Raw genomic sequence first — 25,270 nt, forward strand, 5'->3', positions numbered from 1 at the left:
CAAGGTTGAGATTCAAAATGCGGTATCTCTGTGGAAGCGCCGTAGATGCAAGCCTCCTAAGGAGTGTGTGGGAGGGCTCCCCGAATAGAATAATGGATTCGGTGCATTCTGACACATATTTTGAGGAAAAAACGTTAGAAAAAAAGTTGGGGTGCAGTTGGGGGTACAAATCCCTCCGACAAGTCTACCGGGGGAACATTCAAAAGTATGAAGGCTCTTGACCTAAATCAATTCGACAGGAGCATATCTCATTGAATCAATAAGCGACAAGTCTACCACCCCATGTCAAAGGTCCCGTCCCATGATAATCTACGTGGAAGATATAGCCAATAAATTATGATAATGTACGTTGAAGATGTAAGCAAAATATTTTGATAATGTACGTTGAAGATATAAACAAAATATTTTGATAATGTCCGTGGAAGATATAACCAATAGATTATGCGTTGAAGATATAACCAATATATGATAATGTACGTTGAAGATATAAACAATATATGATAATGTACGTTGAAGATATAACCAATTATAAACAATATAAGATAAAGATATAACCAATTATAAACAATATATGATAATGTACGTTGAAGATGTAAGCAATATATGATAATGTACGTTGAAGATGTAAGCAATATATGATAATGTACGTTGAAGATATAACCAATATATGATATTGTACGTTGAAGATATCATGAATACATTTTAATGTTCTACGTTCAAGTTATAACAAAAATATTTAGATAAGTTACATAAAAATATTTTGATAATTTACGTTCAAGATATAACCGAGACCAATATATGGTTATATTCAAGATTACCTGTATAATTTGTGCTTGTAATTTCTTCTGAATAACCTCAATACAAACCATAACTTTAATGATCTAAATCGACGTCCTAATGGTATATGCCAATGCTGAAATAGAAATGAATTGAATTTTAGTTGCATCGTTCATCGCCATATTGTGACGACTTTATCAAATTTTGTTGTCCCGTTTAATACAACCAGCAATCGAGCAAGCAAGATAGTTCATGCCCACTATAAGAGCCTTTAAGAGAAATTCCCCCATGTCTATAAGCAGAAAATGATAGTTGCATATTATTCAAAAAATAAGAACTTAAATGATAATATTGTTCATAGTAAACTAAAAACAATCAGTATATAACAGATAGTATACTTCTCGCCCATCGGGGGAGTTGTTTTTTCTAATTTCACATCAGAATAAGAACAGAACAAAACCCAATATCAAGACCCTTAATCCTAATTTCTAAATAAAGTGTCTGCTCCACCCTAGGCCTGTACATTTGGGAGAATCAAACCCTCCCTCCCCCGAAATCTATTGTTGTAGTCCCTTATCTGTGGACTACACTTAAATATCTGGTTTGATTTCAAAAAATGATCTCAACTGTGAGCTGTTTTGGGTCACTTTTTCAAGGCTACCTTATTGATATTCCCGCGCATAACCTAGTGACCGACAAAGTCCGTCTTCAATAGTCCTACCAAGTACAGATAAACCAAAATGTCCAATTCATTTTATTTAAGCTTTAAGCATCATTTATTGCTATGATGTGCTATATAGTAGCGACGCCAGATTCCCCAGACTGGGTCTACAAATAGGGAGTAAAATGTCTGAATGGGGGGGGGGGGGGCACCTAACTGTCAAGGTTGAGATTCAAAATGCGGTATCTCTGTGGAAGCGCCGTAGATGCAAGCCTCCTAAGGAGTGTGTGGGAGGGCTCCCCGAATAGAATAATGGTTTCGGTGCATTCTGACACATATTTTGAGGAAAAAACGTTACAAAAAAAGTTGGGGTGCAGTTGGGGGTACAAATCCCTCCTCCCCTGCACCCCCACTGGGGCTATGCCCAAGAACTCACACTGACACGTGTTTTGGATGCGAAATTCAAATTGAACACTGAGTTTATTGACATGGGGGTCGACTTTCCAAAGCAAGCGAATTCACAGAACGAGAAGCGACAAGTCTACCGGGGGAACATTCAAAAGTATGAAGGCTCTTGACCTAAATCAATTCGACAGGAGCATATCTCATTGAGTCAATAAGTGACAAGTCTACCACCCCATGTCAAAGGTCCCGTATAGTCCAAAAAAAAACCCGAACAGATTAGAAGGCAAAAGTCTATCAAGCCAAATATTGACAGTGATATCCTTTCTGGAATTTTATTACAGGACTCGAACAGGAGTGCTGCACTAAGAAACTGTTCATTGAACGTCGTAAAGAGAGATAGTCAATAGGAATTGAAATTTGGCGTATATTCCAGTTATTGGGTAATGTCCAAGTTTATTGGAATCTATGTTTATTTTTCGAATCCGTTTTAGAGGGGATCGTGGGGTAACAGTTTTTGAAAAATAAAATCCTGCATTTTATGAAATTAGGAAGTATATTCTTTCAATATTATATAACATTTTTACAAATAAAAAATGTATATTTCCACCCAAAAAATATTATTTTGATCCTATGGAGTCACCACTGCTTCCAAACCAGCTGCACTCATGTGGATTTGATGAAAGAAATGGCCTAAGACACATCACAATAAGCATGTGGTTATAAGTTTTTATTTACAACGAGCAAAGTATGATATAAATAACATTAAAATGGTAAACATGAGTGTTGTTGGGAAAAATAGATAAAACCGTTACCACTTTCAAAATACCGTTTTCACCCACCAAGAAAACAAATTTCCTCAAAGGGTATTATCATTTATTCCAAGCATTTGCCTAGTCATTATAAGGGATTTTCCAAATTATTAGCGAACAACCATATCCATATTCAGAAGGAAAATCATACACGTCTTTCGCCTATGCTTAAGCAAATATCGACGGAAGTGACGTGTTTTACGTCTAGCTAAATATCCGTGACCCCCAATGAATTATTGATATTATGAAGTCAATGTTAATGTCTGAATGGGAGATTGTTGAATTGTCAATTCCGCACTTAGGTGCAGGATCTGAGTTTAGCGCATAAAATAGCGGAATAGCTCGAAAATAGCCTCTATTTTAGAAAATAAAATAGCTCCTCCCTAAGACGCTAAAATAGCAGCTACAGTTATTCTAATAACTCTATTAACAGTAAAATAATGTAGCGAATAAAATAGCAGAATAGCTCAAAAATAGCCTCTATTTTAGAAAATAAAATAGCTCCTTTCTTAAAACGCTAAAATAGCGGCTACAGCTATTCTAATAACTCTATTGTAGCAAAGCACTAAAATAGCGGCTACATATATTCTAATAACTCTATTGTAGCAAAACGCTAAAATAGCGGCTACATATATTCTAATAACTCTATTGTAGCAAAACGCTAAAATAGCGGCTACATATATTCTAATAACTCTATTGTAGCAAAGCGCTAAAATAGCGGCTACGGCTATTCTAATAACTCTATTGTAGCAAAGCGCTAAAATAGCGGCTACGGCTATTCTAATAACTCTATTGTAGCAAAGCGCTAAAATAGCGGCTACATATATTCTAATAACTCTATTTTAGCGATTGACTATGACTGTATTGAAACCGGCTAATAGCCGCTATTTTAGCGTTTTTCTAAAATAGCCTGGTTAGAATAGCTGTAGCCCGCTATTTTAGAGCGCTAAAATAGCCAAAACACATCTGAGTTTAGCTAGATTTGTGCTAAAATAGCATGAGAGCCAAAGAATAAAATCAGGCAAAATAGCTACTTGACTCAGATCCTGCACCTTCCTCCAATTCCGCAGATTCATTTTCATTTAAATGTTGACGAACTATATTACAGATTTTCAATTTATAAAATGATAGTGATACGTCCTTGATCAGTTTGTAAAGCAAATATTATGCCGAATGTATCCATTATCTCACAACAATTCTACAATTTCCACTAAGAAAGAATTTTTTTTAAGAATTTTTTTTGTTATACTTTGAGTTTATCAGTCATTTCTGTGATCACTTTCCAGGCAAACTGAACGTGCTCTGACGTAGTGGACGTAGCACAAACGGCAAAACGTAAGTAATACTTTTCCTTGAAGTTCGATGGCACAATATGGATTCTTCCATCCTCGCTGATTAATTTTAATAGTTTTTCATTGATTTCGTTTGTGCCCTGAAAAATATAATGATGGGGGAAATTAGCTCATGGAGTTGACAAAACCATTCTCGCAATGACATCAGGTGTGGGCATCCCGTCTCGCTTCCTTAGCATGCTTCTTACATGGAAATAATACACACGAACGTAGTTCACGGCCATTTTGAATTGTTGTCTGAAGTGTTTGTGGAAATACTAAAACCTTCTTATAAATGTCGACTTAATAAGTCTTATAGCTAAGACGAAATAGCTAATAGGACAACGTTTCCAAAAATGAAATGAAATGCATGGAGTTAAACAATTTTTCTAGGACAACGGTACAATCCTACTCTTTTTCGACTGTTGACGGATCTTCAACGTGCACAGGTTGTAGCATACCAAGCCAAAGTTTATTGTAGCATCCGAACAACAGACATTTTTTCCATGTCAGTCCTTCCAACCTGCATAACTGAAATAGAGGGAGGGGGGGGGGAGGGACTGGAACCCTGCACCTTCAGGTTGGCGAGCAAGCGTCTACCTCACTGAGCTTCCGTGGCTCCCGCATGGTTCCCAAGTCCGTAGTTAATTCCTGAAGATTTTAGGAAAGTCGGATGATTCTCTCTTGATGTTACCTACCTTTAACCTAAAACAAACTAGCGCCATTATAACATCAAATGAGATTTCGAATCTTTTATCTTCTAAAACTAATTTTTCAAATTCTTTAGCTAGTTTGATATCCTACAAAAGAAAACAGAAAATATTGAGTGAAACGGAAAACCAATACTAAATTGCAGGTTCCAAAGTGGCTTACGTGTTCATGCGTCAAAGATCGTTCTTTGAAAATGTATGTTGAAGATATAACCGATACTTCATGATAATGTACGTTGAAGATATAGCCAATAAATTTTGATAATGTACGTTGGAGATATAAACAAAACATTTTGATAATGTACGTTGAAGATATAAACAAAACATTTTGATAATGTACGTTGAAGATATAAACAAAACATTTTGATAATGTACGTTGAAGATATAACCAATATATGATAATGTACGTTGAAGATATAAACAAAACATTTTGATAATGTACGTTGAAGATATAAACAAAACATTTTGATAATGTACGTTGAAGATATAACAAAACATTTTGATAATGTACGTTGAAGATATAACCAACATATGATAATGTACGTTGAAAATATAACCAATATATGATAATGTACGTTGAAGATATAAACGAAACATTTTGATAATGTACGTTGAAGATATAAACAAAACATTTTGATAATGTACGTTGAAGATATAACAAAACATTTTGATAATGTACGTTGAAGATATAACCAACATATGATAATGTACGTTGAAAATAACCAATATATGATAATGTACGTTGAAGATATAAACGAAACATTTTGATAATGTACGTTGAAGATATAAACAAAACATTTTGATAATGTACGTGGAAGATATAATGAATACATTTGAATGTTGTACGTTCAAGTTATAACAAAAATATTTAGATAATTTACGTTCAAGATATAACCGAGACCAATATATGGTTATATTCAAGATTACCTGTATAATTTGTGCTTGTAATTTCTTCTGACCGAATAACCTCAATACAAACCATAACTTTAATGATCTAAATCGACGTCCTAATGGTATATGCCAATGCTGAAATAGAAATGAATTGAATTTTAGCTGCATCGTTCATCGCCATATTGTGACGACTTTATCAAATTAAGGGCGTGCAGTAATAAGTGATGGCCTTGTTCCGTCCATATTTATAAATTAAGCTGGACTACCATTAAGTCCGAATTTTGGAATTACACATTTGGTGACCTTCGGCCAATTAGTACCAAATTGAGATAAACGGTGCAACGGGTGGACAGCCTGAACCAGAAATGAGCTCCCTTACCCTGTAGTCAGGCATCTCCCCTTCTGTGTCATGTTTGAGATACAATGGATCCACTACGAATGCCCCGGCTAATAATCGACTATCCTTTACCCTGAAATATAAAATATTGACAAAATTTAAATATAAATTCTACAAAATCAAAAAGCGACAGTGAGTCAATATCCATAGGACTGGTTGAACCAAGTCCATGGGCCAAAATCCTGAGGGGTGCCAACCCTCAGAAAAAAGCACAGGAGAGCATTTATTAAAACTATTCCATGGAGGGACCTGCCAAGAGGATCTGCCAATTTAAGAGCAACTACCAAGAGAACATTCCATTTTAAGAGTACCTACAAAGAGGACCTGCCAATTTAAGAGCACCTACCAATAGGACCTGCCAATTTAAGAGCACTTGCCAAGAGGATCTGACAATTAAAAAGCACCTACCAAGAGGATCTGTCATTTCAAGAGCACTTACCAAGAGGACCTGCCAATTTAAGAGGGACTGCCAAGAGGACTTGCCAACTCAAGACCACCTACCAAGAGGGCCTGCAAACTTAAGAGCACCTACCACGAGGACCTGCCAATTTAAGAGCACCTACCAAGAGGACCTGCCAATTTAAGACCAAAGTGGACCTGTCTATTCAAGAGGTACTACCAGAGAACCTGTCAATGTAACAGGACCTACAAAGAGGACCTGCCAATATAAGAGGACGTGTTCCGAGAACAAAATTGATGTCTTATTCTTACCATAGGGTTGAACAATCAAATGTAACTTGTAACCATTTATGTGGATTGAAGTTAAATGACATGGCATGCTGGAAGAAAAGTTTGAGATTCATGTTAACAATAGAAGCAAAATTCTCGAGTCTAACAGAAATCTGCAATCTTGCATATTCAACTTCATCGTCAAAATGTTTTTAAATGACAGTGACTGTCTGAACATCGAAGCCAAGATACCTTAGGAACAATGGTAAATTAGGTAATTCCTAATGTATTCGTTGCTAGAAAACGGACGAAGCTAATACACAAAAAACTGGGCGGACGTGCTAAGTTATTCTTTTATCTACTCGCACCTTTAAACAGAAAGAATAATCTTTACCTCGACGCCATCTAACAGTGGTCTGTATTCTGGACAGATAAAAGAACTTCCAGCATAAGCAGCATCAATATGCATCCAGATATCTTCTTTTTCACCTGGAAGACAAAATGCTCAAAATAGTACATCATCAAATTCAATTGTCTCCTAAATCTAAAACTTGCTCTGGAAAATTTTAATTCTAAGCCCATAAATAGTTTTTGAACAATATATCACAACACGTTCACAGCTTAATTATCTTGAGTGTTTCAGATTGACCACAGAGGATCCAAATTGTGAACCATCTTCTTCCCAGGTCCGTAGCCAGACTTGATTGTTCGGAGGGGCAATTAAGATATCCTCAGGGGCAATGGTGTATGGTGTTTAGTTGCAGTAATGAAAATGGGCGGATGTCAGAATTGTTTCAGGGGAGAAATCTATTTTTTGGGGGTTACGGGTCTGCATCTTCCAGTGGTGGATACATGACGGTTTGAGCTGTAATGCTGTACAATATGGATATCACATAGGAATGTTTCTGAACTGTACTTACAGATAGGACCAAGTTCTTTGATATTATCGAATGCACAGCAGCCTGTTGTACCTAAAGTAGCACAGATCTGAAATAGAATAATTATATAATGAAGTGAAAATTGTGTAATATATAAACCGAATTTACATGGTAGTTCTAATTGTTGGTACATTGCAGCTGTGGCTGGTGGCGATACAGTAGCACGTATATATTACTTTGGGATATATTTTTACAGAATTCACAGATTCATACTTACGAAGAAAGGAACAAGGCCTTTGGCTTTGTCTTCTTTAATGGCTTTCTCTAGAGTTACTCCCCTTAGACTGCCTTTCTCGTCTGGTTCCAAAATCCTCATTTTAACAGCACCTATTAAACCGGCCTTTTCCACTGAACAATGGGCCTAGATGAAGAAAAAAAAGCACAAATTGTAGAATAGCAAAACTCACAATTCGTCATCGTTATGAAGATATCAACCCTTACCCTCACACAATCTTGGCAATATAGAGCTATTACGAACTTCGTCTTATACCTTGACTGCAAAACCCATCTGTGCCACGTGCTGTGCAGTCATGGTATAAGACGAAGTTCGTAGTACCCTGGCCATGAAGATTCGCTTACACTTACCTCAGATGAAGTGTAGCAAATTAATTTTGAGATGACTTCCCCTTCCTCAATGCTCGGGTTATTTTTCTTGAACTGGTTAATAATTTTGGTTCTAGCTGACAACAAACAGGTTAACGTTACTTCACTCGCCGTCGACTGAAATGATACGAAATTAATTTATACTGTTCTGAACACAATGAAATGAAATGGTGTTTATTGTAACGTAGCTGTTCTGAATACAATGAAATAAAATGGTGTTTAATGTAACGTAACTGTTCTGAACACAATGAAATGAAATTGTGTTTATTGTAACGTAACTGTTCTGAGCACAATGAAATAAAATGGTGTTTTATGTAACGTAACTGTTCTGAACACAATGAAATGAAATGGTGTTTAATGTAACGTAACTGTTCTGAACACAATGAAATAAAATGGTGTTTAATGTAACGTTACTGTTCTGAACACAATGAAATGAAATGGTGTATAAGGTAACGTTTCTGTTCTGAACACAGTGAAATGAAATGTTGTTTAATGTAACGTAAATGTTCTGAACACAATGAAATGAGATGATGTTTAATGTAACGTAACTGTTCTGAACACAATGAAATGAAATTGTGTTTAATATAACGTAACTGTTCTGAACACAATGAAATGGGATGATGTTTATTGTAACGTAACTGTTCTGAACACAATGAAATAAAATGGTGTTTTATGTAACCTAACTGTTCTGAACACAATGAAATGAAATGGTGTTTAATGTAACGTAACTGTTCTGAACACAATGAAATGAAATGGTGTTTAATATAACGTAACTTTTCTGAACACTGTGAAATGAAATGGTGTTTAATGTAACGTTACTATTCTGAACACTGTGAAATGAAATGGTGTTTAATGTAACGTAACTGTTCTGAACACAATGAAATGAAATGGTTTTAATGTAAGTTACTGTTCTGAACACAATGAAATGAAATGGTCTTTAATGTAACGTAGCTGTTTTGAACTGAAATGGATTTGTACTGTTAACGTTTCTATAGAATAAAATGAATTGGCGAGTTTTGTACTATTTTTTTTTTTTTTTTTGCTGTTCTGAACGCAATGAAATGAAATGTGATTTTGTGGGCTACTGCTGTGAAATTTTGCAAATATACATGCACAATATGAAACAAAAAAATGACATCTGACTCACTGTACATATAAAAATAGCGATAACGTCCTTGAGAGATAAAATTTGGCCTCATTTATTTGTTTGCCGAATCAAAGGTTAGATAGCTGATATGCTCATATATCGTTGACATCTGAAGATTGTAATTTCTATGAAAATGTAAGAACGACGATCAAACCTGTATAACACCGCCACCATGACCGCCTGGGCTGAACAGAAACTCTTTGGGTAAATTCAGCATCTTTCCTAGCCAATTCATCATGTGTACTTCTAGCTCGGTACAAGCTGGGCTGGCTGCCTGCAAACATATATGCATATTCCAATAACGATTCTCTGCTATTTTCAAATTAGTCATGTACAGCAAAATAATGCACAGTAAAGCCTGATGAAGCTGTGGTTCGACCAACATATAGGGACTGGATGAACCAAGTCCACAGGCCACAACCCTCATCACCAGATAAAATGGAGAAGAACATGTGTAAAAATAAATTCCTGGGGGACCCACTAATCTTGTTGAACCACTGTAACGAAGTTTTAACATAGCTTTATATTGAGTATGAATTTTGATTTTGTCCCATTGTTTCTTCCCAAATTTGAAATGAAATTGGTTTTTTCTGCACCTGATTTGTGTAAAAGGTGTGGCAGATGGGACCTTATTGGTCTACTTCCTTTCTAATGATTAGACGCTTTTTCAAAGTCAACCCCCTCCGGCCTGAATTATTGACACGGAAAAATCCTAGGCATCATGTCGAACTACCCCGAGATCGAACTCTTATCTCACTGAGCCATCACAATCATTGGGAACACAGTCCACAAGCGGGCAACCTTCTGGAACGATATTTCATGCATTTAGAGAGGAGTAAGGTCTTACCCATGAAAATCCAATACAGGCAATACCATCACTGAGAATATCTCCCAATATAGCAGGATAAGAGTTAGCCGTAGGAAAATAGGCGTGGAAATTTGGATTGTGCCAATGTGTAACCTGAAAAAAATTAAGTAAAGCAAACGATTCGTATAATAAACATGACTAGGGTTTTTGAAAATGATACTATTTAACTATGCCACGGGGCCGGACAAACTTTAGCGTTTGTCCGATATTTTTCTGACCACTTCCCGAAAAAACAATGATTGAGTCTACACCACCCCAGCATCCTTGCTCTTGTGTCTATCTTTTTCTTTCTTTTACCCCTTTTTGATAACCTTGGTCGACTGAATTACCCCCTTCCCCCCTTATAAATCCTTCCTACTTTGTGATTTCCTCTAAGGTTTTCCGTGCAATCTTTTTCAAGCTGGGGATTATAGCCTCACTGAATAAAACAACTTAAATCAAAATTTCAAAATTTCCCCAAGGCTGAAAACCTCCTGATCTATCCCCACACTCACTCCTTTCATAATGATTGGTTCTATGTCCTTCATAACGTCTTCCCATTGGTCGGGTTCCACAGGAGCATCCTCGCGGATCAGCGTCTTCATGTAACCAGGTTCAACATCCGGCATTGGTCGTCGACTTTCAATATTAGACAGATAGTCAGCTACATAGTCAATCATTTCCCGTCCGCGTTTTCTAAATTCTTCGGCATCCATCTTCTAAATCTGAAGAGCAAAAGAGGAAATTTAGCATTGTCACAAATCAAATTAATGACCGCAATCAGATAGAATGAGATTACAATTTCGATTTTTTTTCTGATATTCATGTATTACGTCTCCATTGTAATCTAACCAGTTTTCTACCAAAGTCATATTCTAATGACGTTATTTATCAACCAATCAAAGCGAGTCATGTAAAACAAGGAGTTTTTGTTTTTGGATCACGCTTTGATTGGTTACAATAAACTTGATTAGAACAGGACTGCAGTAGAACACTTGTTAGATAACAATGCAGGCGAAAGATATCAGGAAAAAAGAAACAAAATTGTAATCTGATTTTAATAATAGTGACCTTGGCCAAGATAAAAATCGGAACGGAAAATTAAGGCACCATCATTGCAAATGCTAGTCCGACAAATCTAACACTAACAAGTTCCTCGGACGAGATATGACGATACCACCTCCGTATATCACGCCTAAAGAACTGTGTAGGGCCAGATTTTTCGGGCTGTTGTTGTTGTTTTGGTAGGTAAGTCGGTAGGTGACAAGTTAACGTTCGCTTCCAGCGGATGCCAATTTCGCAAACTAAGTAGTTGTTGGTAGTCTTGGTAGTTGGATTGGTTCAAATTGGAAGATTCTGTTTTGTTGGTCTGGTTGTTGATTCTTCGTTAGATCTGGTCGGGTCGACATGGCGGTGAAACTCAGCCCTGGATGGTGTGGCATGAGTTACTCACTCCTTCATTCTTCCAAACTCGTTCTGATCATGGTATTTCTTGTTGATTGGTAGTCGAATGGTAGTCGTTGGTTTGGTTTAGTTTGGTTAGATTATCTATTAACTGTTGGAAAACTAGAAAACCTGACCTGTTTTGGTCCGACAATTAACCTTAAATACCCAAACTTAACACGGCTTTAATCCTGTGCCAGTGCTTTCTGTTGAATAATAACTTGTTATCTTAACACAACCCGGTAGCGAGTAAGATTGTCGTCTGCTAGGCGAATAGGTGCCGTGGGTTCGAATCCTCCTCAATGTAAGAAAAATTCAGATACCTGTGCCAATGCTTTCGAGAGTCGGCTCGTTGTCGACTCTCCACCCTAATACCCAGTCTTAAATACCCAACGCAGTGTCCCAATATCTCAAATAACTAATAACTACGTTACCTCTTACAGAGACAGAGAAATCCAAACAACTGTCAAATGTTAAATCTCGACCAATTTGACAGACCAATATTATGAATAAAGATGGATTTTGTATCGATCACGTATCATTTAACTTCCGTCGTAATCCCCGTGTATCTCGTGTCAATAATTCTACACTCTCACTATCTGATTAACTTGCCTATTAATGCATATTTGATGTCTGTTAGTAATTGCTATTGTTTGTTATTATGTGACGCGTGTGACGTGTTTATCACACACCCGTAATAAGGCAAGTATTACTCTGTATTATGGTCTAACCTCGACGAAGGAGGAGTGGGCGATTAAGAGACGGGTGGATACCAGAATTCAAGGAAAATATCTGCTTGAATTTTTTCTTATTAAAGACTATTTGATGTATGTTAGTAATTGTTATTGTTTGTTATTATGTGTCGCGTGCGACGTATTTGTCTCACCTCCGTACTCCGAATGGTGAAGATTTCCTACCGTAAGAGGATGAGGGGGATTCTGCTTGAATATTGCATATTTCATGTTTATAAGTAATTGATATTGTTTGTTATTATGTGACGTGTTTATCATAACCCCGTACTCCCGGCAAACGTGATAAACACGCGAGAAAACGTTCCATTAAAGTTATGCGACCAAGTTGCGTTCCCCAGGCACGTTTATAATGAAATCTATGGTGTAATTTACTTGTATTGCGTTCATGGAGATATTACAACGCTTGTCTAAAGATATTCTTGCTTGGCGATCTCAACGGCGATTCTTTCGCCTTCCGCACAGTATCTTTCCTGCATGCTGATACCCATGGCGCTGTATTTGGTTCTTAAAATCGCGTGGTCATTTCTTACCACGCTAATGGCGACCTTAACATTCTCTAAGCTTATTTTCTGACACCGTAGCAGCTCAGTAAGGACGCCTTTCTGGTGTAACGGTGCTATAATTAATTGTTATTTTTTCTTGTTGTATATCATTATGATGGACTGATAAAAACAAGTATGCTCGATCACGTACTTTTTCTTTAATTTTGGGCGAACTAAATGCCAGATTTCCAATTAACACTTTTATTAGAGTTCTAATTTGACTTGTAAATGACTGCTAATTTCCGATTGTCAGTTTTGGTCTAATCCTATTGCCTGAATAGGTAAGAAGACATTTTAATTAACAAGATGAGCTATTTGTCTAATAGCACTCGAATACATTGTGATAAATATTTAATCTACACGAACATCTGCTGTATTAGTCTTTAGGCGTGTGAAAACAGTGACGACTCCAGACTCTTGATGGTGGCGAGGATTTGTATTTAGCCCTATAAATGGTGTGGGCGAAGGTAACCGCATAAATGCCCCCCTTCCCAACCTAAAGGGCCACGGCCGAAGACTACAATCTCTTTTTGTGGAAATATGTTTTATTTCACTATAAGATGTAGTAATATTTCAAGAATAATCTTTCAAATTGCCCTGATGCCCAAATTGGATTTCAAAAAAGATTTGCATAGGCCAAACCAAAGTTCTGCAGCTTCCACTGTGTGAAAGGCTGGTAACCTTGACTAATTCATAATTCCTCATTATTGCAGTCGATCCAGCTGTACGGAATGGAAATAGTAATGGCAAGAGGTTCGGCCATGGTAGAAAGTATCTTTGTGAACCGAAGTTGTTATCCTTGTAAAAATGAAATGCTTGTTTCATTGAAGTTAGAACTTTACCTTCAGTTTCAGGCAAACATTTTTCTTTTAAATGAAACGATTTCAATTTGGCTACTTTTCAGGATTAGGCTATACAGTAACCAACCATTACCGATATGATAAATTGTCGACATAGATAACACACAACATTTTTTTTTAAAGGGATTGTAAAGAGGTTTTTCTAAATTTTTGTATATGTATCGGAAACATTGATAGCATCAATTTCCACCATTCCAATTTTCAATCAGACGTTTGTCCTTCCTGCAGTTCCATTTAGATTAAGCGTTTTATGACGTCACTAATCGGGAAGTCGTTATGAAATACAGACTATTTTGAGGTTAATGACGTCATCAAACGCTTAGTTTAAGTGGAATTGCAGGAACCATAGATGTCTGATTGTAAATTGGAATGGTGCATATCGATGCTATCAGTGTCCCTGATACACATAAAAAAGTTAGAAAATCTCTTTACAATCCCTTTAAGGATTCCACGTGTTTTATTGGAATATGTCATGTTTTCTCTGGTACGATCGATAAGATTCCTGGAGACAAAACCAGACTTTTTTTACTTCCAATAATACTCAATTATTCTGCTTCGCTTCAGATCAAATCATAATTACAAATGAAGCGAAATAATCAATAGGAAAAGTCGATACATTCTAAGTTAACATTACACTAGTCCAATTCTGATTCCAGCATTTATTAGTATAAATTTGATTATTGATTTTAGTATTAGTATTTTTGATAGATGTCGGCCTTCTCGGGTCAGAAAAATTTGAAGTAGAAATTCGCACCTGAGTTATAACACCTATGACAAGCTTGCCTTTAAAATTGTAAGGAACATACATATATGTCTGCACCTAACTGATACGTTCAAAGCCACACAGAGTACAACGAGGGATTAGCAATAAACTTGAGCATATCCTACTCCTTTTTCCGATTTCTAGTGGCGAAATCTTCGCCTCCGATCCCATCACATGGCGTTACCCGACTTCATTAGCCCACATGGTGCAAAAAAAGTAGGACGTAAAACTCCATTCATTTCATTTCATCTCCTTTCCGAACCCCATTAGTATCAGCAAGAATCAGAGTTGAAAAAAATCAACGGTTCCATCTTTATATTTGCCCTGAGCGAACAAGCGGATAATCAGGACCCTTAGACCTTCGTTGGTGCTAAATTACGTTAAAATTTTTCCAGTGTAAAAGCTGTTTTCACCTCGGGAAAACACTTGAAGTTTTACACAAATCTTCCACTTAACTGTGAGAGGTTATTCCGCCTGATGATGACAATGTAAATTGTTGAAACTAAAATTAGACTTTAAGTAATAAACCATATAATAATGTTCCGTTATCTTGTCTTTGCATTATGTCGACCGCACACGTTATCTTTTATGATTGTCAACTAGATATCACCAACGTGCACTAGGAGCTTTTTCCCACAGGAAACATAGAAAGACAAATTTCTATAACATGAATAACGCTTGCTCTCCAATGAAGGGGGTTGAACTTTTGCATTTTGCCCATCAAAAACTTTGAAATTTGGCCAATTTAGCAGTCTATGTTATTAATTTTGAAATTAATTTTAAAAGTGGAAATTCGAAAGCCTTACCTTCCAAGAGTTCTTAATACCAATGACTACTATAAATAAACTCTGATAAAGTCATTAAACAATGGTTCCACAATAAGTTCCACTTATTCCTGATAGTCTGATATGCCAAACGACTTAAATAAACAGTTACACCACGATTCCTTATTGATCTTCAATTTGTATGCTGGATGCTGATTGGTCCAAATTAATTGCTTCATCTGCCTGGGACTGACTTTTTGAGCCATTAAGGACCTGGGTAATGAAGTAACGTTCATAGAAACCAACTTCCGTACACCGGATGTGACATTGTCGTCTGCGCTATTGGATTTCAATTCTGTATCGATTGCATGATGATTTCTATACAAATCTGTACGTGGAATCGATCGAACGCTAAAACATAAGTAGAAATTCATGTTCTGTTAATTTGGAATATATTCATACATGATGGCCCACGGTATTGCCTGTCGACCTTGTCTGCCTCTATTCCAGTCTCTGATAGCTATTTTTAATGTTGTCGGCTGGTGTAGGGTCGGAAAAACTTGGCCTTGTTTCAGGGAGAATTTTCGCACCCGACGAATAGACAGTATTCCATTCCAGTGTTAGGGGGAGGAAGTATTGATATTTACACAGTTCGAAAGTTGTTAACCCCTTTATGTAGATAACTCATACTAAATATTATTCGATTTTTCAGATTTTCAATAGGGATCATCCTTGGGTGATTACAAAACAATCACACCAAGCTTAGTCAATAATTGTGCCTTCTAGAGAGTTGACAAGCTCGTCAAGTTTCTAGACGTTTTCAAGAACAAGGGCAATAATTCATACTAAATATTTTTCGATATTTCTGATTTTCAATAGGTTTCATCCTTGGGTGATAACAAACACTCATAGTCATACCAAGTTTCATCAAAATCCATCACGAATTGTGCCTTTTGGAGTGTTTACGAGCATTTCAAGAACAAGTGCAATAACTCATACCAATTTTTTTTTCAATTTTTTCTGAGTTTCAATAGGGTTCGTTTCATGTGGGCATATAAAAATCACAATGAAAACCAATTTTACTTTTAATGCTTATTGTGCAAATATCACAGTTAAAAATAATAAATAATTAAACTTATAAATATTCTAACTTTAAAACAATTTTTTGGTGGTCTTTACATCTTATTAATTCTTAAAGACATAAATTTGTATCATCTAAGGATTATGACATGAAACCAAAATACAGTAATTTCTAAAACAAGTTGTACAATAATAGTCACCAAGCCTTTTAGTGAAAGAAATAGGATCTTTTAAATAACATTCTAAGCTTGTCTCATAAAAACTGATTCTGAATAGAGACTGATATCTTATATTTTACTTACATTAAGTAACTTGTAAATTAATTGTAGATTATTTATTCAGTGTATTTACCTTACCTAAAGGCTCTTAAATAACATTACTGAACATGTATCATTAAAACTAATATAGAATACAAGCCTATTTCAATTACAATAAACAACAAATAATCAATAAAAATAATGCTGAAGAAGGAAGATTACTTATGAAAAATGACTGGTGAAAGAGTGAATACGAACATTCAATTAGAACAATAAGATTTCTAAAACAATATAAATTTTCATTTTTTCAAATGGAATGGGGAAGTGATCTTGGTATGCACAATTTCAATTCTAAATCCATTGCTATGTAAGCTGATGGAATAAAGTCTTTCAGTGTAAAGCACGAACATCATCTCTATCTGTTACCATTCCAGTATCATCATCAGAATCACCTAGCTCATCTTCCCTACAAATAACAGATATAATATATGAATCAATATTGAAAACAACAAGGGCCTCTGAAGGCATGATCTGTAACAGAACTATTCAAACTATTTAGAACTATTCAAACTATTTAGAACTATTCAAACTATTTAGAACTATTTAACTTAATCTAGTTTTGATATCATAACCTTGATCTGATACAGAACTATTCAAACTATTTAGAACTATTCAAACTATTTATTACCGAAATCTAGTGTTGATATCATAACCTTGATCTGTTAGAGAACTATTCAAACTATTTAGAACTGTTCAAACTATTTCCTACCGTAATCTAGGCTTGCTATCATAACCTTGATCAGTTACAGAACTATTCAAACTATTTAGAACTATTCAAACTATTTAGAACTATTTACCTTAATCTAGTGTAGATATCATAACCCTGATCTATTACAGAACTATTCAAACTATTTACCTTAATCTAGTGTTGATATCATAACCTTGATCAGTTACAGAACTATTCAAAGTATTTAGAACTATTCAAACTATTTAGAAGTATTTAACTTAATCTAGTGTTGATATCATAACCTTGATCTGTTACAGAACTATTCAAACTATTTAGAACTATCCAAACTATTTATTACCTTAAATCTAGTGTTTATATCATAAACTTGATCTGTTACAGAACTATTCAAACTATTTAGAACTATTCAAACTATTTAGAACTATTCAAACTATTTATTACCGTAATCTAGTGTTGATATCATAACCTTGATCTGTTACAGAACTATTCAAACTATTTAGAACTATTCAAACTATTTAGAACTATTCAAACTATTTATTACCGTAATCTAGTGTTGATATAATAACCTTGATCAGTTACAGAGCTATTCAAACTATTCCCTACCTTAATCTAGTGTTGATATCATAACCCTGATATGTTACAGAACTATTCAAACTATTTCGAACTATTTAAACTATTTACCTTAATCTAGTATTGATATCATAACCTTGATCTATTACAGAACTATTCGAACTGTTTAGAACTATTCAAACTATTTAGAACTATTCAAACTATTTACCTTAATCTAGTGTTGATATCATAACCCTGATCTATTACAGAACTATTCAAACTATTTCTGACAGTAGAACAGCTACTATTACTTCTACTGTTACTCTTGAGACTTAATCTAGATATTTTACCATCGGCTACAAAAATGGAAGAAAACATTTCTTGTGCAATCCTGCGTAAGCCTATGAATATGAAGAAATTTGCTTAAAGTGACCTTGAATTCACTCAAATTTTTTTAATTGCAGAATGTGAAAATAAATTATTTTCTTGCACTAGGTAGATCTAAATTTGAGCCATCCATGACCTTTTTCCAGAATGAAAATTGAAGATATTGTTAGTATACTATTAAATAACAACATGCCAACCAGAGTAACCATAGTTTAAAACTAATTCAGCATGTAAAATAAATATTTGATCAACTTCATCTTTTGTGACAGCCCAAAATTTCCAATATGAAGTTGTGATCCCAAATTGTCCATGAAAAAAAGTAGGTTACCTGTAAGTCTACCAGATTCTGAAGCTAATTCCCATTCTAACTTATCTAATGTTTCTTCATCATCTCGAGTTTGATTGTTAGCCTCACCATCATATTGACTGTAGTCATCTCCCTTGACAACTACAAATACAAGTTATTTATGATGGTTATTAATAACTTCAAATACAAGTTATTTATGATAGTTATTAATTACTACAAATACAAGTTATTTATGATAGTTATTAATTACTACAAATACAAGTTATTGATGATGGTTATTAATAACTACAAATACAAGTAAGAGATTAGTATTAATAACTACAAATACAAATTATTTATGATGGTTATTTATAACTACAAATACAAGTTATTCATGATGGCTATTTATAACTACAAATACAAATTATTTATGGTGGTTATTTATAACTACAAATACAAATTATTTATGATGGTTATTAATAACTTCAAATACAAGATATTTATGATAGTTATTAATTACTACAAATACAAGTTATTGATGATGGTTATTAATAAATACAAATACAAGTTATTTATGATAGTTATTAATTACCAGTACTACAAATGCAAGTCATTTTACTATGGTAATTAATACCTACAAATACAAGTTATTTATGATGGTTATTTATAACTACAAATACAAGTTATTCATGATGGCTATTTATAACTACAAATACAAGTTATTTATGGTGGTTATTCATAACTACAAATACAAGTTATCTATAATGGTTATTAAAAACTTCAAATACAAATTATTTACTATGGTTATTTATAACTACAAATACAAGTTATTTTACTATGGTTATTTTAACTACAAATAAAAGTTATTTTACTATAGTCATTAATACCTACAAATACAAGTTATGTTACTATAGTTATTAATAACTAATAATACAAGTTACTTATCATGGTTATTCATAACTACAAATACACAGTTATTCTACTATAGATATTCATAACTATAAATTTTGATATAGTTATTAATTACAAAAACATGTTATTTTGATATAGTAATTAATAACTACAAATAAAAATTATTTACTATCTAGTTATTTCATTATGGGTATATATAAATACAAATACAAATTTATTCAAAAGACTCTCATGTATCAATAATTTTTCAAAAATACATTTTTCAAATTAGTAATGCTATATCTTAATTTCAATGACGTAAAAGATAAAGTAACTTACCTATATGTTCTGATTTCTGTGGTACTGGTGTCTCTGTTTTGCATGAAATTTCGTCTAGTCTAATAGGTGTCATCATATCTGTATTCAGTCTATTACTGTTACGACTCATTAATTCTCTTTCAAATTCTTCTTCAATCTTTTGTCTCCTGATGGAAATAACATGATATTTGGCAAAATATTAGACAAATAATAGATTTCTGCAATTTTGTCAGCTAATCAGAACTGGTAAGTGATCTGCAATATATCACAGTATTCAATGCAACAATTTTTATCCTATTTGCATGATCTTAAATGAACATGTGATTTTGGTAGTTTGAGCAATTGGATATAAGGCTTTGTTCTATATTCATGTTGCATTTATAGTCAAATAGTAAAACATCAATGTAAATAGTTTTTCCCAAGAAAACACAATGATTTGTTCAGCTTTACATATATTATCTAATAATGCTTCTCTAACCTGCATCACTGACAAGGGGGATGTAGGGGCTAAGGGAATTGGCCTTTGTCAATCTTAGCCCAAAAAAAACAGAAAACAACAGCGAGTGGGAAATCCTCATGTCCAGATTAATCCAAAAAATGGACACATACCTTGGATTATTTTTGTTTCTTCTGCTCTGCATTTCTTCATGGAACTCATCATCCCTATTGGTTCTTTTATCCCATTTTGGAGAAGATGGCTCATGCTCCATTGAGCTGCGTCTTCTGTTAGGATCTACATCTTGAGGAGAGTTTTCATGTGAACTGTTCTGTCTTCCAATGTCTTTCCATGAAGAGCTCATATCGGAGTTAGTCCTTGAGCCCATCTCTCTTCTTGAAGGTTTGATCTCCGAGTTGGTCCTTGAGCCCAGGTCTCTCCTTGAAGAACTGATCTCAGAGTGGGTCCTTGAGCCCAGGTCTCTCCTTGAAGAACTGATCTCAGAGTGGGTCCTTGAGCCCAGGTCTCTCCTTGAAGAACTGATCTCAGAGTTGGTCCTTGAGCCCAGGTCTCTTCTTGAAGGACTGACTTCTGAGTTGGTCCTTGAGCTCATGTCTTTCTTTGACATACTGATTTTTGAATTAGACCTTGAGCCTATGTCTGAATTGGTCCTTGTGTTGGCCTTGTTCTCCATGAATTTAGAAAACGGGTTCATCTCTGAAGTGGTCCTACTGCCCGTGTCATTGTAAGGAGTGTCCATATTTCTTGAAAAGGGGTTCATGTCCATCTGTGGTTCTTTGTCCATCACTCCTGGAAGGCATGCTTTCATGGCGTCAGATAATTCAGGAAACGCTGCCCCTTCAGGAATCATGTCACTGAAACTACTCTCAGGTTTCCAAGACCTTGGTGCCATTTGATATACTGAAAAAAGAAACAGACATAAAAAAGCTGGTCAGGTCAAAATGAGACTGAACACGATTTAGGGAAGAATTACTTCAGATCATGAAGGACAGGGGTTATTACCAGCAGAAAAAAAAACAACACAAACACATATTCTATGATCTATATAGACTTTATTGAAGTTTGGGTTGTGTTATAGTATAGGAACAGGGAATGCTCAAATTTTCAGAACACCTGAAGTCATTCTGCAACTTGGTTGGTCAACTGAGGATACTCAACGAAGAGTCAACATACTTCACAAAATTTATTTGGTATATTCATGAACAACCAAAACTTACAGGCATAGCTGACTTTAATGTCCTTTTTCTTGCCACTTAACATTGGTGTTGGTGATCGAGGTTTATTGGAGGTATCAGTACCAGTAAAATAGTCATCAAACACCGATCGATACTGACTGTTTGTCTCCATGGCTTTCTCCGTTTCTGCTAGTTGAGCTATCTCGTGTAATGCTGGGGTAGGAGCTTTGGTTAACAAGCCTTCTATTCTGAAACAAAAAAATCGCACAACCATCAAGGATCAAGGACCAGAAACTGAGAAAGGTCAATGCCAAGAGGTTTGACCAATGAACAACTTCCAGGTAAGATCTTCTAGAACTGAAGTTTTTGTAGCAAAATATGGTATTTCCTCATTTTCGTACCAAATACATGTATCTTAAATTTAAGCAGAGCCATTACAATTTAATACTTACTGCATGGGAGACATGGCACGACTTTTGGCTCGTGAAGCTGTTCGGGATCTAGCACTATGGGTTCGATACCCTGCAGATGATTTTGATCGGGAAGATGGTGGACGTGTAAGTTTGTCTGGATGATCTTTAGTTGACTTTTGTTTGGAGTCTGGTTTGACACTAGAGTTATCTCTCTTTAAATCTGGTGTCTGCTTTGTGCCTTCTGTCTTGTGTCTGGTAGTTGAGATGTTATTATCATAAGATGGTGAGATGATGTAGCCATGAGCTGATGTTGGTGATGATGTTACTGTTGACTGATATGATGCTGCTTCTGTTGATGTTGATGTTGTAATGCTGAAAGTATTTTGAATGTTTACTACATCAATTGGCAAGTACTTAAATATATATATCCAAGATGTACTTTCTGATGTTACATTTTTCACATACATTTTCAAAGGAAAGGCAAGAACACTATCAATTTCATAGGATATTTGAGGTGAAATTCAAGTACAAAGTTAAGACTTTTAAGATGAATATAAATCCAAGGACTTTTAAGGTGAAATTGAAAGACTCTTAAAGGAATAATTCTGTGACTTTTTAAGGTGAAATACAAGCACTATTAAGGTGAAATTTGAATAATAATAAAAGTAAGAATCAAGGACAAATTAATGCGAAATTGAAAGACTTTTGAAAGAAAAATTCAAGGACTTTTAAAAGTGAAATCAAGGACTTTTAACAGCGAAATCAAGGACATTAAAAAATAAAACCACTCTTTTCAATTGTGAAATTTAAGGACTTAATAAAGGTGATATTCAAGAACAATTTAATGCGAAATTGAAAGACTTTTGAAAGTAAAATTCAAGGAATTGCAAAGGTGAAATCAAGGACTTTTAGAGTGAAATCAAGGACTTTTAAAAGTGAGAGATAAAATTTCTTAAACCAACCTGTTTTGGATAGCCCATGCCATCATTTCACTGACTTCCTGTACTTGATATTGACTTGACTGTTCTATATCTTTATATTTTCTCTTTGGCTATGGTAAATAACAAATCAAATAGATAACATAGAAGGGATAACAAATATTATTACAGGTCAGGAGGCAGAGGTTTCTGTGATGTTATTTCATTATTTTTAGGGATGAAATGATTCTCGAAGGTGATTCCATACACCAAACCACAAAAAGTTTTAAATTTTTAAATTGTTAAATCCAATAAAACAAATTGCTAAAATTTATAATGGGAGCTTAATGATGAAATTCTAAACAAAAAAGAGTTTGTCTTTAAATCTAATTGCACATCAATTGTTGAAAAAGAAAATAACATCTTTATTGAACAACACTCATTGGTTAAAGTTTCATGCAAAGTTTCGACGTGTTTCCCTCGTCGTCCTCAGGCACATGGGCAAACTATATATACATTAATGCTTATTATTAAGAACATGCTTATTGTCAATGCATCTCAATAAAAATGTTAAATTATTCAATGTTCTTAATAGTAAGCATTAATGTATATATAGTTTGCCCATGTGCCTGATGACGACGAGGGAAACACGTCCAAACGTTGCATGAAACTTTAACCAGTGATTGTTGTTCCATAAAGCTGTATCTATATATCGTAATCACAATTGCTAAATGCCATTCAAAGACAGCAAAAAGTAAGTTTTTTCTGGAGGGTTTATGAGCAATTGTGGACAGAAGCACGGACATGGGTGGCCCCAATATATGCCCACCTATGTAAACCTATAAAAGGAATATGGTGGAACTTACTGTAGTTTCTAATTCTATAATAGATAAACTAGAAACTGTATGTTGACTATTAGGAGTTGTAGAACTTGGCACCATGGCGTTATATAATGACTGGAAATCAACTGGCTCTAACTCTTCTTCTGAAACAGAGGTAAGGCTTGCTTGATAACCATTTGAAACTCATTTTATAAAACAAAACCCAACAATTTACCTTTCCATTGGTGTATCGAAATTTACAGAGAATTTTATGAGAATTAATAGCTTCGAAATAGTACATGTAAAAAAAATAACAGCATGAGCTCATATCACTTTGAAATTTGTTTTTTACAGAGGACAATTTTCAGCCAAAATTTTGGTCATTCAAGGATTTTATATTCCAATCCACTGCAAGACAATTCATAAAATTTAGAAAGTTTCAGGATAGTGTAAAATAGTATAAAACAAGAATCTGTTTGTCCACAATATCAAGGTATAACAAACTCTGTCTTATACCTTGACATCATTAAACACTTTCTTGTATTACATGCGTTAGTCAATGCAGAATGTAATTGGATATTGCTCTAGCAAATACAGCCTTTCAAACTTCTGTGATACATAATGATGTCAAGGTATTAGACCATTTAAAATATCTTGACATTGTGAAGAAGAGTTGTATGATAAAAACATTTTTTTTGTTTTTGGAAATTTTCAATTTTCAATTCCAAAAAAGCTTACCTTCGCCATTTGCAAAATGTTCGTTACTATTAGAAGAAGTAGTCCTTGGCGCGTTGATATGATCTACATCAGTTCTTCGGTGTTTCTTGAGTAGTAATCTATCAGCATAGCTAACACCATGATTTGTAAACTTGATTTCTATTGGCTGTTTTGTTTCTTGTGTACTTGTGCCAGATTCTGTTTTCACAACTGCAAGATCAATATCCACTAAATGTAAACAAGCCCTAAGATAGTACCTTTGTATTTTGTCAACTTCCTCTCCCCCTGTCAGCTATCCATGTCAGAGGCACTGCCATGGAAACGTGTCTAGCTGTCCGGATGGCAGAACAAACCAATGTTCCAGATACATATACAATCAAGATCCCTTCTAAACATTAAAGCAAAGGTTCATCTTTTTTAACAGGAGATCCCTTGGCATTAAGTACTTATTGGGTGTGGTTACTCTAGAGACTGGACGTTCTAGGCTAGTAGTGGAGGCAACTCTCTTGTTACTAGGGGAGGTAACTTCTGCATCACCATTCCTCCAGGCCTTTAAAGCATCTTGAAAGGAGGCAGCACTTTCATCTTCATCAAATTGACCAGCTAATAATGATGATTTAGATACAGATCCACTAGCACCAATTGGCGAGCTCCTGTCTGTATTCTACAACAGAGTCACAAATGAAAGTTTTATTCAGAGAGTATTTTGTCTTTTCTTGGATTATCCATGCCCATTAACAACTGGGAAGACTGAAATAATGACTTTAGCAGAGTAATCAGACTGACAATTATTAGAACTAATGACCACCATTTGTTTTGTAACCAAGCAAATAGCATCAAGACATCGTACAGACAGACGCATAGAATGACATCAGAGGCTTTGAGCACATTATGTGCCTTAAAAGATTTGGAGGATTTTGTACAAATAACACGCCCCCAAAACAAAAG

At 34.9% G+C, this 25,270-nt stretch overlaps 2 protein-coding genes across 2 annotated transcripts; both read right to left on the reverse strand.

Moving 5' to 3' along the window:
- Positions 1–2,700: 2,700 nt before the first annotated feature.
- Positions 2,701–10,910, reverse strand: LOTGIDRAFT_201667 (hypothetical protein). The gene is made up of 13 exons (XM_009052575.1): positions 10,701–10,910; positions 10,186–10,299; positions 9,493–9,612; positions 8,174–8,308; positions 7,806–7,949; positions 7,571–7,637; positions 7,045–7,139; positions 6,699–6,760; positions 5,964–6,066; positions 5,621–5,719; positions 4,682–4,783; positions 3,709–4,084; positions 2,701–2,939 (listed from the first exon to the last, which is right to left on the reverse strand). The coding sequence occupies exons 1-12, from the start codon at positions 10,899–10,901 to the stop codon at positions 3,896–3,898; spliced, it is 1,431 nt and encodes a 476-aa protein (XP_009050823.1). The 5' UTR covers positions 10,902–10,910; the 3' UTR covers positions 2,701–2,939; positions 3,709–3,895.
- Positions 10,911–20,295: 9,385 nt separating this feature from the next.
- Positions 20,296–20,952, reverse strand: LOTGIDRAFT_142922 (hypothetical protein; the record flags this gene model as incomplete). Its single annotated transcript, XM_009052576.1, has 1 exon — positions 20,296–20,952. The coding sequence occupies one exon, from the start codon at positions 20,950–20,952 to the stop codon at positions 20,296–20,298; it is 657 nt and encodes a 218-aa protein (XP_009050824.1).
- Positions 20,953–25,270: the final 4,318 nt, after the last annotated feature.

The sequence above is a fragment of the Lottia gigantea genome (assembly GCF_000327385.1).
Source record: "Lottia gigantea unplaced genomic scaffold LOTGIsca_188, whole genome shotgun sequence".
Taxonomy (NCBI): Eukaryota; Metazoa; Mollusca; class Gastropoda; family Lottiidae; genus Lottia; species Lottia gigantea.